This window comes from Erithacus rubecula, assembly GCF_903797595.1.
Source record: "Erithacus rubecula genome assembly, chromosome: 3".
Lineage (NCBI taxonomy): Eukaryota > Metazoa > Chordata > Aves > Passeriformes > Muscicapidae > Erithacus > Erithacus rubecula.
In genome coordinates, this window is record NC_136689.1 from 28,600,341 (window position 1) to 28,616,612 (window position 16,272).

The following is a 16,272-nucleotide window of genomic DNA, read 5'->3' on the forward strand; positions in this document are numbered from 1 at the left end:
GTGGCTGCTCTTTTAGCACAAGTGCTTTTATGTGCAGTTCCTGAGCAGCTTGGAGATACTTGACTTCATGTACTCGCTGGTTAATTCAGTCCCATGAATTGTCCTGTACCAGCAGGCAGAGAGAGGGAAAGGAACTTGTCACAGTGGGTACCCATCTCTTTCTAGGGAGTTGACTACTGTCAGCCTAGCATGGAACGAATGTTGGGCATTACAGATGACTTCAGTCATTTGAAAATGAGTACTGAGCACATCAGAGAACCTGAGGCTTCAGAGTAGGAAGTATTCAAGCACTGAATAATTTCTCTAATCCTGCAGAATTTGGGAAATGTTAATAAGGTTGGCTGGCTGATAGAGGCTTATAAAAACCTTTCCCTGAACAATCACGTGGGGAAGCCATACCCATGTTTCTCTGAGCAACAAGAAAGCAAATATAACATTTTTCCTAACTTGCTTGAACCCCCCCTCCCACACTCACGCCCCTGCAGGCCTGGATCTGTCCTCCTTGTCGTGGGGTGTGCAACTGCAGCTACTGCCGCCGGCGGGACGGGCGCTGTGCCACCGGCATGCTCATCCACCTGGCCAAGTTCTACGGCTACAACAACGTCAAGGAGTACCTGGAAAGGTGAGAGCTCTGCCCTCTGGTCTTTCCTTTTTAAACTGTTACAGCCCTTTAAATAACATTTCACTTCTTGTGACCTGGGGCAAATCCTGCAAAAGAAGTTTTTTGGATTTCAGATTTTTTCCTTGGCTGAAATCAGCTTATTTAAACGACTACTTAGATAAAAAATTTGAAAGACTTTTGCCTGTTTTGAAATCTCTATTGGTTGGCTGAAGTGCAATAGAAATGCTGTTTTGGAAGTTATCATCTTCAGCAATGGAAATTTTTGGGGAAGCTGAATTTCCTGAAAGGCACTAACACTGTTTTCTCTTATCTTCTAGTTTACAAAAACAACTGGCGGATGACAGCTGAGAACACTGAACTCAAGCAGTGCCTGCAACTGGTTAATATGTTAACAGTTTGACTTCAGAGGTTTATTACTATGTTTTATATAAAATTGAATTGTAGTGTATAGCATATTCATTTCTGTATTGGGAACTTTTTGATTGATATGGTCTTATGCAAAAGGTCTCTCAGGAAAATGTTTTGGTAGAGAAATCTACATGCACAGACCTATATGTTAAGTGAAATGGCACTCTTGAACCTTGAGTGGTTAATTTTTAATAGAGCTACACAGCCACATGATGGAGAGCTTGGTCAAAATGAGCAATATTTTTATTTATATAATTGTGCAAGTTTGCAGAAAGGGTGTTTAACAACCACCTTCAAAGCATCCCGTCTTCAAAGAAACAAAACACCCTTGTCTACCAGCTCAACCATAAAGATCCATTTTTCCAGCTCTGCTTTCTGAACCTGTTCCACCACCTGTAGTTTATAGAACTTGTCCTTGCAAAGAAGGAAAAGGTAATTTTGTGGAATGCCATTATATTCCAGCCAAAGCTGATGCAATCGACCAGTGGGAGGGTGTTTTTTGAAAATTTTATTCCAAAGTGCAATTACTTACCAAAACATGAAAGTAGAAGAGTATTAAAGAAAAAAAAAGTTTTAAAATATCCCAGTAAAAAAAACAACAAAGCTTTTCACCAGCAGTTTTTATGTGGTGTACCTTCTGCCTGAAGCATCTACCCAGCTGTTGTAACTGGTCTATATCAGAGTTCTGGATTAATTTTTTTTTTTTTTACTTACAGCTCACACTTGGATATTTTTTCATTTGTACAACCAGGTTTTCAAACAACTTTGTTTAAATGCAACATATTTGTATTGCATGTTAAAGTATGTTAAAATTTGTGTAAGATACACATTTCCTTTTATGTAGAGAGAATAAAGACTGATCTAATGAGGAGTATTTTGTGATTCAAACTACACCCTGATGCTGATGTTTCCCATTTACTTTCCCATAGCAGGTGTAATGGTGCTTGGAGATCAATAATCATTATATGAAGAAACACATGAACATAACATTGACGGATGAGGAAATAACAACACAGACCACATAAGTGCTACATTAAGAATTGTGGGTTTTGTGAGACAAATCTCCAGGCTCCAGCTGCCTCTGAAAAATCCTTATCTCCTTTTCCTATCAGGCAGATTGAGAAAGCAGCACATTTTATTGAAACCTTAGTATGAAACTGCCAGAAGTAAAGCTAATCCTGCTAGACCCCATTTACCTAACATCTCGATTTTCATCTGGAAACATAGATTGTTCTCCTGCTTTTTCTTTTACAAGCTGGACATTCATAAACATTCTTAGTTTCCCTTTGATCCACTGGAATAGCCTTTAAAAAATGGCATTGCTGAAGTCAGTTCCTGATCCATGCTTCTGCTATGGGTCCCACTAGATGTCCTGTGTGGTGCCTGCAGTAATAATAGCACCTGCTTTACATGGTGTTCTGTAGTGCAAGATCAGAATTATTTGTGTTCAAATAGTTGCTAAATAGTTAAGGCTACATTTGAACATACAGATGTAGTGTAGACTTTAGATTTGGTTGATTTAGATTTAGGTTTTGTTGGCCTGCTGTGCATCATCTCTTTGTACAGATGCAGAGATGAGTACATAGCATCTGTCTGGACTGTACTTGTGGATTCATCAACATGCCCTTTTACTAAAAGCAGAGACTGTGATAGGTAATTTTATATATGCAAACACCAAGTCAAGCTCAACTGCACTCACAAGGTTCCTTGATACTTTTCTTATCTCCAGAGGAAGAATGAACAGCATTGCCCTTGGACTGACAGATGTCTAGAAATAACCCCTGAAAAGTTGATGTCCCCATTTCAAAAAGCAGAATTCAAATACCATCCTTGCCACTGTTCCATTCCTGCACCCCAACTTTCCCCTTGGGGTTTACCTGCTGTAGTAGCAAGTGCTTTCTGTAAGAGTGGCTTTCCTTTTTTTATTATATTTGGATCTGGTGAAGAGTGTGAGTAATGATGGTGTTTCTTTTATTGCCACTGGGAGTCACTCACCTTTCTCTAATGAGCTGTAACTTTGTTGACAGCTTTTCTCAGTTAAAACTAAAATCTTATGTTGACAGCAGGTCTGAATTGTCCTTCCTGAACTAGATGCTTCAGTCTCAGGAAAATACAGATTCAAAAGAACAAAATACAATGTTTGTCATGTGAAGGTTGTTAAAAGAGGGGTTGCAGCTCAAAAGGTGAACCGAGTTTCCATTCAGGGACAGCCTACAAGCATATTGCAGCTACTGCAATAATTGACTGCTTGAAAATCCAGATGAAAAATCTCTTGATTCTTACACTTTGCCCACCTAATTATACCTCATGCTAATCACAGAATCACTGAGTATGCTCAGTTGGAAAGGACCCAAAATTGGTGTTCTCAAGTACTTCCTTTATTCTTGGTACGTCTCCCCAAAAGTTCTATAAGCATTATGACCCAGCAAATAAAACATTAAAATTCTTTATATCTGTTTATTTAGACTTAGCAACTTTCAGTCGAGGTAGAAGAAAAAAAACAGGATAAAGATGTTTTTTGTGGGGCTTTTTTGTTTATTAGTTGGTTTGTGGGTTTTGTTGGTAGGTTGGTTGGTGGTTTATTGTGGGGTTAGGTTGTGGGGTTTTTTGTTCAAATTGCAGTTGTGTAGATTACTTGTTCCAGGTTGCCAACATGTGGTAGCTACTAACGATTCTGCACCTCTGAGAGCTGCAAAAAATTTCTAGAAGTTCATTTTTGCTCAATTTACAGTTTCTGGAATAGTCTTTAAGCTTCTGAACCTCAGGTGGATTAGAGCTGCTGCTTTACTACAGTGCAAACCTTGTTCAGACATACTTAACAGTTATTTAAATGCAGGAAGTATATTTAATGATTAGAACATCAAGCTGATGTGAAATTTAAAGTCCCAGTGACAAAAGGCAGCAGTCTAGCACCATGCCTAAGCTTTTTGGTGCTGTTCTTAGGGTCACAATTATTTAGTGCAACTCTTGATGCCACTTGAATGCATAACAGACTGCCTGAACTAGGAGATCAAGCAATTTGAGTTTATTTCTTGCTTTGCATGGAAAGCACACAGATAAAGGCTCCTTCCCTTGTTGGGTCATGCTCCTCTTTAGTATTTTTGGTAACATCTGCACACCTTATCTAAAGGCCAGTTGTTCCTGCTGTTCCTGCATTAACAGCTTAAAAAAAAAAAAACCAACAAAACAAGTTATTTCAATAATTCAATATCCAGACAGTAATTTTAGTATCAGAACAGTCAACTTCTTGGGCCATCATGCTCAAGCCTGGGACTTGTGTGGGGTCTGCCCTTCTCCAGGGAATGATGGCAGCCCAGGCAGTGTCCTGTGAGGAGCTCCTGGCCACCTCTCTGCTAGCTCAGTGAAGCATTTAGCTCAATGCCATTGGTGACCATGCAGAATTTGAGCTACACTGTTACCAAGCACTCCTGTGGCATTCAGAATAAACGCAAATGCACATTTTACAGAATTACAGTGTGTTCAGAGTGGGAAGGGACCAACAAGAATCATCGAGTCCAACTCCTAAATGAATGATCCATATGGAGATTGAACCCAAAAACCTTGATATTACCAGCACCATGCTCTAACCAACTTGGCTAATATGATGTGATTATGACACGAAATGAGATGTGGTGCTTATTCACTACACTGCTGAAAGTTTTCCACCCCCTACTGTTGCAGCAACTACACAAAGAGGACTGGGAGACTTGATTTATTTTTCTCCTTAGCCTCATAACTCTTTTATAGAAGAAAATAGAATGGTACCATGACATATGCACCAAATTAGTTAAATAAAAATGATAGAAAAACTTGCACTCTTAAACCTTTTTTAAACTATAAAATTTATTTCCTTAGCTGCATTCTCTTCACATTACTGAGTAGCCTGAAGACAAGTTTGGATTGTTCCCCCTGCTTTCAGGAAAGGATTATTTTGATGTTAAGGTGATTTTTTATCTTTTTAAAGCTGTGATTAACTCTCCAAACAGCATAACAAACACCACTAACACCAAGAATTAGAGAAAAACGTCTGGCATTGAAACCACATGCTTGGTGCCTTGCACCCATCACTGCTGACCTGTCAGAAAGCACTGAGGATGGAACAAGCCAGAAAGCCTCACTGCTGCTGGCAGCACAAGGTCCTGTGTCCAGATGTCAGGTTCTCAGCACCTCACGAGAAAATCAGTAATCCTAAAAGAGAAGCATCAATAGCTCCTGCCTTAACTGTAAGTGAACTGCTTTTTTCGACAAAATAAACTACGGGTTTCAAGTGTACAGTCCTTTTGTCAACAGAGAAAGTACATTGCTGAAGACACCACAAAATATAAGCTTATGTAAACATAAGTGGAATTTGTTGTTTCCCCATGTATGTCTGAAATCAGTTGTAGAAGGTGATCAGCATGGGATGGATTGCTGGCAGCAGAGAATGTGTGTGCTCAGTCCTGTTAAATCTGCTGTCTTGGGGAGAAGCCTGAACTCCACCATGAGAAACTACCAGAATTTGCTAACAGCTGATGGCTTCTTAAATGCAAAGTGTCTGATCTTCTTTGGTATTTAAACTTCATATTTAAACTTCCAATAAGAGCAAAGTGCACATCAGGAACATAAGGGATTCTGACAGAGGCTCTGAATAATGGCATTGCTATGAGGTATCAGAATTTCCAAAAACAATGCCTGTTTCATCCATGTCTAACCACTGCTGGTGGCAGGCTAAGGGAAAGGAATCCCACAAGATGCTGAACACACAAGCCTAGTTCTTGGGACAAAGGGAGGTGAGGGAGACTTTGCTTTAGCAAAGTGCCTGGCATTTCTGCAAAACCCACTTCAAAGGAAAACTGATTTTCATTAGGACAAAATTTGGGAGAAATATGAATGGAACAAAGCTGCTGGGCTTAACTCACTGGCATAGCTCTCCATAGTAGTTAACCCTGCCACTGTGGGGTACTTACCAGTGGACAAAGCTGTGTGTGGATGGATATGCTGGTTTAGTCCGTGTGTCTGGCACAACATCACAGAAGGGTGTGTGTTGCAGCACTTCCATATGAGCAGAAAACATGAGCTCCCCCTTTGGAGAAAAATAAAAAGCATACAAAAAGAATAACTATTTTTTCATTTAAAATAAAGCCACAAAAAGCCCTGAAATAAGTAATTTGCCTTCAGATGGAGGTCCAGCTGTTTAAACACCTACATATCTCTGAAAGGAAAAGGTTGATCACTCTACTCTTTGAGGCAAACAAGAGCATAGGGTCTCCAGACAATAGTCTTCCTGCATGATTTCTGCTATGTTAAGCTTCTCAGGAAGCATTTCCAGAATATCATCCCAGACATTCTTAACCTGTCCAGGACAATACAACAGAGCCAATAGAAATCCCAGCAATCAACTTCTTCTGACTCATCTACTCTCAAGTCTGATATCTTCAGAATAGCACAAATATCTAATTTTCTTTGATAAAACCAGAGATGCTCCCTCCATCACCTTTGCTGTCTTCTTGGCTACAGTATTGAGAGGAATGTCTGCAAACCAATTAACACTTAGCAGCTTCTATTCAGTTTTACATTTTCAGGTAACATTGACCCTTGAAGCCTACTAAGACATTGTTAGACTTGGGATGACTGCTCTTTCTAGGATACACCCTGGAATTGTCTTGATTTTCAGTCAAGTGTGATGAGTAGGTTGTATTTCTCTAGTACCTAATAGCTTCCATCACCCCTTTCACCACCCACAGTCCTTGCTGTCTCAGGCATTAGCCAAAACATAGCACTGGCACTCATGTTTTACCCCCAAAAAGTCTCTCTCCTGCAGGCCTGCTCTGGAACTGAGAACAGAAACTAAGAACAATTCATAACAGCACTAATGAGCAGGAATTAAATCACAGCATTAATGCAGCTCAGCCTCTGTTTCAGCCCTAGATTTGGCAGACCTAATGATGGATGCCATATGTTATAGTCCAGACTCCCCACAGTGGATGGGAACTGAGTGTGAAAAGCACGAGCTCCCCCCAGGAGATGAAGCAATGTTTGGCTACTTGCGTGCAGAGTTGTCACATTTCCTCTGCAAAACCTCCATGATCTGATAATGATAAGAGGGGGGGGGGGAAAGAGTGTTCAGAGGAAAAGGAGGGAGTAAAGAAAGGGATGGAGAAATGCAGAACTGGAGTGGCAGTCACAGGGGACTTTTATTAACTCTGGTAAGGATAAGGAGCTGAAGGCTCAGCCTCATCATATGCCAGCTTTTGGAGCATCTGGACATAGTTTCTCAGACCTACACTCAGAAAGGAAGGTGCAGAAGATAGCAAGATCTGAAAACAAAACTAGCTGAGATTTGTGATTACATTTTCTTTCCCTGCTCCTTTATTCATTTTATCTCTTAAGCATAGCACCACTGATGTTCCATGCTTAAAAACCACACTTTTAAATTTTCCTGGAATGAGTATGGCTACACTAATGCATCTGTGTGTCTGACATATATTGACTATAGATCCAAGATAGATACATGCCTTGTTTCCCATGCCACAATAAATTCAGTGTGAAAAAATGTCTTCCTAGTGAATTACCCCTTGGCCAGGCTGGTGCATTATCACAACCATTAGCACTCATCTGATCTTTTCTAATTTGATGCCTTTTTTTCCCCATCAGAAATTAAGTCTATTGCTGAATTAACATAGCAAGATGTGTATCCCACCTGTCATTAACAACACAGTATTTATGTTATGTGTCCTCATCCTGGTTTAGTGGTAACATGGTGACAAGTTCCCCTTCAAGCTGTAGGAAAAGAAACGTTATTGGTAATGCTGACACCAGGAAACATTTTTCTGTATCTACAAAGTTTCAGAAATTCATTTGAAGTCTGTGGACATGACAGCTGCATGTTCTGATACAATGGAACAGGGTTATCACAGTATTCCCAGCATAGTTACTATTTGCATAATTTCTGGACACTTCCATTTTCTGCAAAACTGTTTCTTATTTCATGAGGATGCTTTGCATTTATTTAAGGACTGTCACTACTGAAGCAAGTGCATTTTAAGACCTAAAAGTCTGCATCACCTCAGCAGCCATGCAAAGATTCTTATACCATTTTGCTACTCCATCTCTCCAAGTGTAGGAGTTTTGTATGGGGTTTTTGTACTGCTTCTTTGGCCTCAGTTAGATAAACAGTGGTGATAATTTTAACAGGAGAAAAATTAAGGTTTCTGTCAGCTCAATATTGAGCCAAATACTATTAACTGAACTGTTCTATAGAGCAGGAAGCCCCTAACTCTGTCAGGATATGTTAAGGTAAGACTTGGGACTTCGGAGCAGATCAAGATTTATGTAGACAGGACTTTGGTGAGATGTACTTTCAGCGGGCTGACCTCCTAAACAAAATAAAAAGTAATAAAATAAAAGAAGAATAAAAGCTGTAGCTGTCACATTTATTTTCTATACTTCCCCATCTCCTGTGCTGTAAGAACTTCACTGAATTCAAAGAATTTCTCTGAACTTATTGTCATAGAGCTGTCTGCAATTTAAAAGAGGCTTGAAGTTGTTTTTGCTGAAAAATATTTCAAGCTCTAAGTGGTACTTTTCACAAAAGCTATTTCTTCCTAATGCAGGGTCCACTCCACAAAATCACAATAACATTTAACAGCTTCTGGCATTTAGAACAGTCTACAACAAGCCACTGCTCAAAATAACACCAGCAAGCACTTATTTCTGAAGTCATTTTGGTTCTGCAACCAGCCATTTACCTGTGCCTGAACTTGCACCACTAACCTCACCCACAATAAGCTGTATCTTAAGATGCCACTTTGAAGTAGTGCTGAGGTTTTGAAAAAAGCCCTGTTATTTACCTCGAGTGGAAGATCAATTCTGTCAGACAATCTGTACTTACCAGTCTCTCTGCTGGCACTTAAATCATGTTTTACTGCATCTGTGGGAGTTGTGTGCACAGAGGGAGGCTGTGGGTTACTGGGGTATGTAGCAGGAACTTGCTGCCCTTCTGTCTTTAGACTGGTGAAGTCTGTCAAAGCTGAGCCATAGTGGGTTATTCCAATGGACCCTGAGGAATGAATTTGTAGCTAAAAAAACTCATCACAAAGCAAGAAGTTAAAAAGAGAAGGTAATCTCCCCAGTGAATACAAAGCCCCACCTCTGATGAAGGACCATTCTATTTACATTCATCTGGCTGCCAGTCACTGAATGATTTTCTGGTTTTGCTGGTAATACTGTGCTTTAACTTTTTCCAATTACAGCAAGAAGCTAAGAAAGATACCTCACTGTTTAAAATACCAGTGGATCCACGCTAAGGGTTGGATCCCTAAACTTTCCAAAGGCCATACAAATAGCAGTGATTCTGTTCAGGTTTCACCACCTATACTTATTTTGCAATTATTTGAATGAAAGTTCAGGCTTGTGAAGGTTAATGGACTACCTAAAGTAGTAAAGCAGTAATTCTTTACTTATCCATAGGCTAGAAGCAGAGCTGGAGCTGGCAGGATGATCTTCCCACCATGCCCCCCTGACCTCAGCTGTCATATGGAGAAATCAGCCTCTTTTGAGGTCAGGAGTACAGTGGTGTTTAGCTTTTCCATCTCCATGGCAACTTACTCTTGGGCATCTTCTTCTGAGCAGTTACTTTCAATTTCCTTCATCTGAGGGTGGCTCTTTGACATATGAAATCCTGCTTCTGTGGGACCAAGGAGACACGAGCTGGCTCCTCTCACTCACAGGCAAAAGGCAGGATTCCACCCACTGCCAGGGGTGAAAGGGGCACTTCCCCCAGCTTAGCCCAGCCCCACAAATGGCCTGCTCACACACAGCATGATAATTTCATTTGTTTCCTCATATATGAGCTTTTTACTTCCGGACAATGAAAAATAACAAGTCTGGAAAGGGCGCTTGTAAAATCTCTTGGCTGTTTTTAGCAAATTGTGTAAACTGATTCTCTAAAGTGGCTTCTTCAGCAGCTAAGGAGAAGCATATAGGGTTTAAAATACTTATATATATATACAAATACATACATATAAAACATATATATAATAATATATTATACATCTATACTATATATGTGTGTACATATATACACACACCCCTGTATAAACAACTACATCTGTTATAACTATGTATATGAAAAGAGATTAAAGCAATTTCTATGCAAAATTTCTTAGAACTAAAGTTAAAGCAACATTGGTTTTTTTTGTAGCCACAAAACTTGTAGCATCTGATGATGATTAGAAGCAACTTTGGCAATCTGGCCCTTCAGAGTCATGGATGCTCCACATACACTTCGGTCCAGGATGAAAACTCAATAATGAAATTTGAATGATTCAGTATGTCAGCTGGTGATAACCTGGCAAACCTATAGAAACAGATGTGTGAGAAGGTAGTGGAAAATTAAGAACAATCTTGCAAGCTATTTCCCCTATTTTAGAAAAAGTGAGATGCAATGAAATGTATAACATTTCCATCTTTTTTTTTTTTTTTTTTTGAGGACAAAAATGTGCAAAGAGTAAGTGAAAATTCTGAGGATGGTGCCATTCTGGACTGCTGAAATTGGTGAGTCTATCAGCTACATTGGTGTAAGTGTACCTCCATAAAAGAAACTTTCCCATGCCTACCCAAAACCTTCTAAATGGAAGCACCTTAAAATAGTTTTCTTAGGAAAATATAAACCTAAGTGTATTCAATGTCATCAAGCTCACTATACAAGCAGTGTTGTGAAGAACTGAATTCAAGTTACAAATTAATGGTACTTGCAAAAGTAGACAAGCAGTATGCCAACTCACAAAACCTTTCAGCCAAAATCTGCTCGTGATAAACCACCAACAGATTTATTCCCCCAGCCAGGCAAGACCTTGCCACAGGTGGGGATGCCTGGATGAGAAAGTGTGCAGTTTTCTCTTTCCCTTGGGTTAAATATACTGTGTACCTGTTCAAGAGCTTTAGGCACGTATGAAAAACCTCACCAGGATTTTCAGGCTGTTAAGAGGCATAAAAGAAATCCAACTACTTCCTTGCAGAAAGCTTCATGGTTATACATTTGCATTGATGGGTTTGATTTGTTCAGCAAAAAACATTAAAAGGTTTCTTTTATTTCAATCCAGTGAGTGGTATCTGTGCAAAAATAGCAAATTAGTGACTAAAATTCAGTCACAAGTCAGTGTAAGATATATTATCCAAGCTTTAAGTTTTCTACCTTAGCCCTTATAAATAACTTTAAAGAAAACCACATTTTCAAAACACCACATGATGTGAAACAACATAACTTCGTGAACAAGTGCATGTATTTTCCCATACAGCTCTTTAAAAAATAATCATTGTGAGTGACAGGAAGATAATTTACTGTGCCTTTCTTGGAGGAGAAATAAAAAACCTGTATCTGATTGCAATCTTTTATATCTCCTCACTAGGGAATGTTTGGTTACTGAAATTCTACATTATTTGAAATTGGGAAGTATTAAAGAACTTCAGTAAAAATTGAATTAATATTAATCCCATTACAGCTACATCATATAAGCATTAATTTTATTGTAGAATTCTAGTCATAATGCCACAGAGAAAGCATGTGGTTAAGGGTAGTAAAACATTTTGTTCAAGGAACCACTGTCTTTCTCTTTTATTTGGCTTCACAGCATTTGAAGCTTCTTTTTGCTCGCCTTTGGTTTGCAAAATATGCCAGTTTGTGATGAAACCTTTGCAGACAGGAACCTTTACGCCCTTGGGGGCAGTATTTGCCTCCCAACAGTTTGAATAAAAACTTAATTATAGGCTTTAAATAGTGCATGATGTGACAGAACAGAACAAGTAAAATAGCTGCAGCTATTCCAGCCTGCTTGCTACATAAACTTGTATGCAGCAATTTGATTATGTGAAATGCTAATCCATCTTTATTTTAAACTGGTTCAAAGAAAATGGAAAAAGAATTTTAAAAACCCCAAAACACTGGAAGATAATATGCAGTGCTGCATGCTTGTGAGGAGAAGGCTGGACAGAGAATCCCTGTGAAAAATGCAAGCAACTTGGATTTAGAATGAAATGTTCTTGCAGTCAGAACAAACCTGCTCTCTCTTTGTCGGCAACAAGAACTCATTTAACATTTTTCTAATTTCATATATATTTACCTCAAGAAATTGTTTTTTCCTTTGTCTTTTGGAACAGTATATCAATATTCTAATGCAGTACAAGCTCATTCAGCTGCACACTTCTGGGACATTGATTATACTGAGATAATCAAAGCTGGTGATATAAAAGGGACATTTTTGCGAGTGTGAGAAAACTGCGGAATTTGCATTAGAAATATTTTGGGCTGTCAGGTTCACATAATTGCCATCGTGCTCTATACAAAACTGTTCTGTTGTACCCAAAAACCCCACAGAACTGTTTCTGGGTGGGAGGATAAGGAGAGGACAGAACCCATTTCCCACCACAACATTAGGTGACAACTTGAACACGTGTGTGGGGATCAGAAGGTGGAGGGCAAGAGTGGCACAATGAGGCAGGATCAGGCATCCTGTACTTCACATGGAGACCTTAACCATTGCAGGTGGGTGTGCTGATAAAAACAGATACAAGATTAAATATTCTTGAGAAAACACTATAAACTGGTGGAAGCTACAACAGAGTGATGGCAATTTCCTCTAGCTGATGGGCTAGCTCAAGTCACCCAGTTTATGCTTTCTGGTCAACGCTTAGTTGTCTTCAGGAAGTTGCTCCCAAAGGACAATTAACTGGAAGATTATATACATATGATTTATATATACATTAATATGTAAATATATATGTACAAGGTCATAGATATGCATACATACATTGGAACTCACATTAAAAAAAAAATCTATTGTCTTATTTCTCTCTCCAATATCTACTTTTAAGAAATCCTTAGGAAGCCACAGGGTAATGAATCACTAAGCAGTACAATGAGAAAGGCCAATAAGCAATATCACCAAGGGGAGAGAATAAATAATTCTTGCTCTTACAGACCTGTCTAGTATTCCCTGCCATCAGAATCCTCCCTCTCATTAATTAACAAAATGAATTATCCAGCTTATGAATTGTGGTTTGAAAAGAACAGCTTAAAGCAGCAAGATTTATTAGCAAAGAAAACTAAGGGTTGGAATAAGCTGATTTCATAGACTGCTTTTCTAAATGGAAAGCATTATTAAATCATCATAATAAAATTAAGCAATTATTTCACTATGACACCAAAAGGAAAAACAGCTTGATGTCCTACTAACTAAATAGAGGTTAGTAGGGGTATGAAGACAAAAAAGAAAATTAATTTCTCTGAGTAAATACAAGCTGTAAGATATGGAGAAAACCATATCACCCAGGAATGATGCTTCTCTCTGTATTTTTTTCTTTAAAAATATCTCTGAAATTTATTCAAATTACTAAAATGGGAAGATCTATTTATTCAATAATATCCTGTATCATTCAGTAACAACTAATTACTGCCTTTTATTTAGGCATTTCATATTTCCACGTACAGAACTTGAACAAATGACCTCAACTCAGTATTTAAACTGTACAAGTATGAAATATGCTGTAGCTCAGAAAAAAAATCACTCTTGTATCCTTAACTTTGACTCAAGGGGAACATTACTGAGAAAGTCACAACAAGGTGGCATCCTTAATACATAATAATGACACATTCAGGAAATGCACCATTATTTATACATGTGACGTGCTGTAAATTGCTTCCATCATCAGAACTAATTGTAGTGATTATTAATGCAGTGTTATGAACTGTCAGAATTGCTGTTTGTAATTACATTTGTGCAAATGCTTCATTACCTGCCTAATGAATTTGGCATATATGCACATGTAAACCCCTGTTTTTGTTAACGTAATGAAGGGCATTTTTTTCCCTCTTAGCTACTGATGTGGAACTGGTTTGACCTATATTACAAAGTTCAAGCATCCACTGCCAGAAAAGAAACCACAACCCCCCACTCCCTTTGATCTGATTTATTTTCATAACTCACCAACAGCATCATGTAGTGCCAGCTACTTAAATAACAGCTTCAGGGAAAGAGCTGTGTCTCCCTCACTAAGTGTAAACATATGACTGAGTGGAAATGACCTTGATGTGTGGTTACCTGTCCACTTCTTCCCTTCTTGTGGCCTCTGAGCTGTGGCTGAGGACAGTGACACAGGTGGAGATCTCAGCTGATCGATAGGGCACCTTCCATTCCAGCCCCAAGGGCCAAACTTCACTCTCCCAGGAGCACAACTGTGAAAATTGCACAGAGGAAGGGTGCTTTTAAATTCCCCTTCTCTGGCACACAGATCAAGGGTATGTTGCCAAAGAAAAAAGGAGTATCTTACACACTAGCAATAGTGAGCATTGCCCAGAGCTGTGCCAAAAGGGAGCAATATTAAGGCTGGAGTTGGAAGGAGAGAGAAACCCAGATACAAAATTGTTGATAGTGACATTTTAATTCCCAAATGTCCCTTAGGAAAGGAGAACTGTTGTGCTACTGAAACCAACAAAAACAGAATCTTTACCTAGAAGTCTATAAATATCACTAAAATAACCACTATAGTTTCTTAGCTAAATCATCCATAGACTTTATCCCAAGCAGAAAATTTACTAGTTTAACATTTATTAAAAAGCCTTCAAACTCGTTGAAATTTTACACCATTTCCCAAAGAGTCATGTTTGAAGTTGTTGTTTATTAATTTTCTTTTTGCCTCCATTATCTCTAATGTTAGTAGAGAATTTCAGCAAGATGATATTCAACATAGGGTTTCAGCTGGTTTTTAAATTATTTGACATTTGTCTGTAAAACATGTGGAAATTAATCCTTATGTCTCTGTCATTTTTCTATATTTTATCCTTTAGTTTAAGAAGCAATAAGCATAACAAAATTAATTTCAATACCCTTGAAAATAATGATGCGTGGAGGGAATATCAGAGGTATAAACTCTCATCTTTCAAGAGGAAATAGATCATCTTGAGCTGAACAACATGTAGCAGAATCTGGGCATGAGAAACATTTTATGACAAAAAACCTCCTTAAATCAGAATGCTGAGTTCAACCATGTAAAATACAACACAAGTCTCTACCCTGAATAAAACCACAAACCCATGAAATGTATTCCATCTGGATTAGGCATACTTTGATTTTTTTATTGTAATTAAAAAAAATAAATACCTTAAGCAGAAATATATTAAAGACAGTGTCTGCACAGGAATTTGTGGTAAGCCACAAACACTCATGACTCAGAATAGTGGGTGAGAAAAGATAGTTTTCTAAATTATGAAGCTTAGAAATTGGTTAATTCAAATATATACATATATTCTTTCACTAAACACATACTGAAGCAGGACAACAATGTATACAAACCACCTTTATTAAAAACTAAATTTTTCAGCTTTCTATTAAAGGTATTGTAATAGTAAGTAATAAAAAAACTGAAAAAGAACAAAATGCTGTATTAATCTTCAGCTGTTCACCTACAAAACCACAGCTATTCTTCCTTTCTCACAAATATCTTTCCAAATCATCCCACACCATCAAAATCCATCCAGCTCTGACACAGCTCTTTTTTTTTTTTTCTTTCTGTTTATTTTCCCCCCAGCTTTGACAAGTATTCCTTTTTAAAGGAACTCTTACCCTTCTCACATCCCAGCTCTGCCCTCGTGTGTGCTGTGCTCAAGTAGCTACATGTGAATACCTTGCTGGAAGGCACAAGTGCAGTTACAGCTGCCTTCATCATGGTCTGCTTTGCTGATGCAAACAAGCTGACTGCTCCAGCACTGCCACTGCTGCAGGGGAGCTGACTCACACGGGGCTTGGAGATCTTTCCATGAGTTCCTGGGGCAGCACACAGGGATAACCAGGGATCTGGAGGGAAGGGGGCTGCACACAACTCGTGATGCACCTGTTCTCCACATTCTCATTGCTTCTTTCTCCTCCTTCTTCTGTCCAGCCACCAAGCAGAATCTTACACAGGGAAAGAGCAAAAGACAAAACAAACAGCACATAATCCTTGCTTGTTAATTCCTTTCTTTATGCCTGACTGCAGGAACCCATACACAGGGCATTGCCTGAACATCCAGGTATGTAAATCCACTCTGTGGGAGAATGGTCATGACCATGCATTTGGTCAACCCAAATTTAGAGCAGAGCAAAACATGCAAGTACATTGAATGAAAGAACTCTGACTTTTTAAAACTACAGGTTTTTGTCATAAGTGTACCACTGGCTAAAGCTGGTGCAATAAATGCTCTTTCTGTCTTAGTAAGCATACCTATGCAT

The 16,272-nt window shown here is 38.7% G+C and overlaps 1 protein-coding gene across 4 annotated transcripts in view; it reads left to right on the forward strand.

Moving 5' to 3' along the window:
* Positions 1–1,899, forward strand: part of CDCA7L (cell division cycle associated 7 like) — a 31,449-nt gene extending 29,550 nt beyond the window's left edge. For all 4 annotated transcript variants that reach the window (XM_079302321.1, XM_079302319.1, XM_079302320.1 and 1 more), the window contains 2 exons: positions 486–622; positions 940–1,899. In XM_079302321.1, coding sequence (XP_079158447.1) covers positions 486–622; positions 940–970 — 168 coding nt within the window. In that variant the 3' untranslated portion in view covers positions 971–1,899. The remainder of the gene's footprint in view (positions 1–485; positions 623–939) is intronic.
* The last annotated feature ends 14,373 nt before the right edge of the window (positions 1,900–16,272 follow it).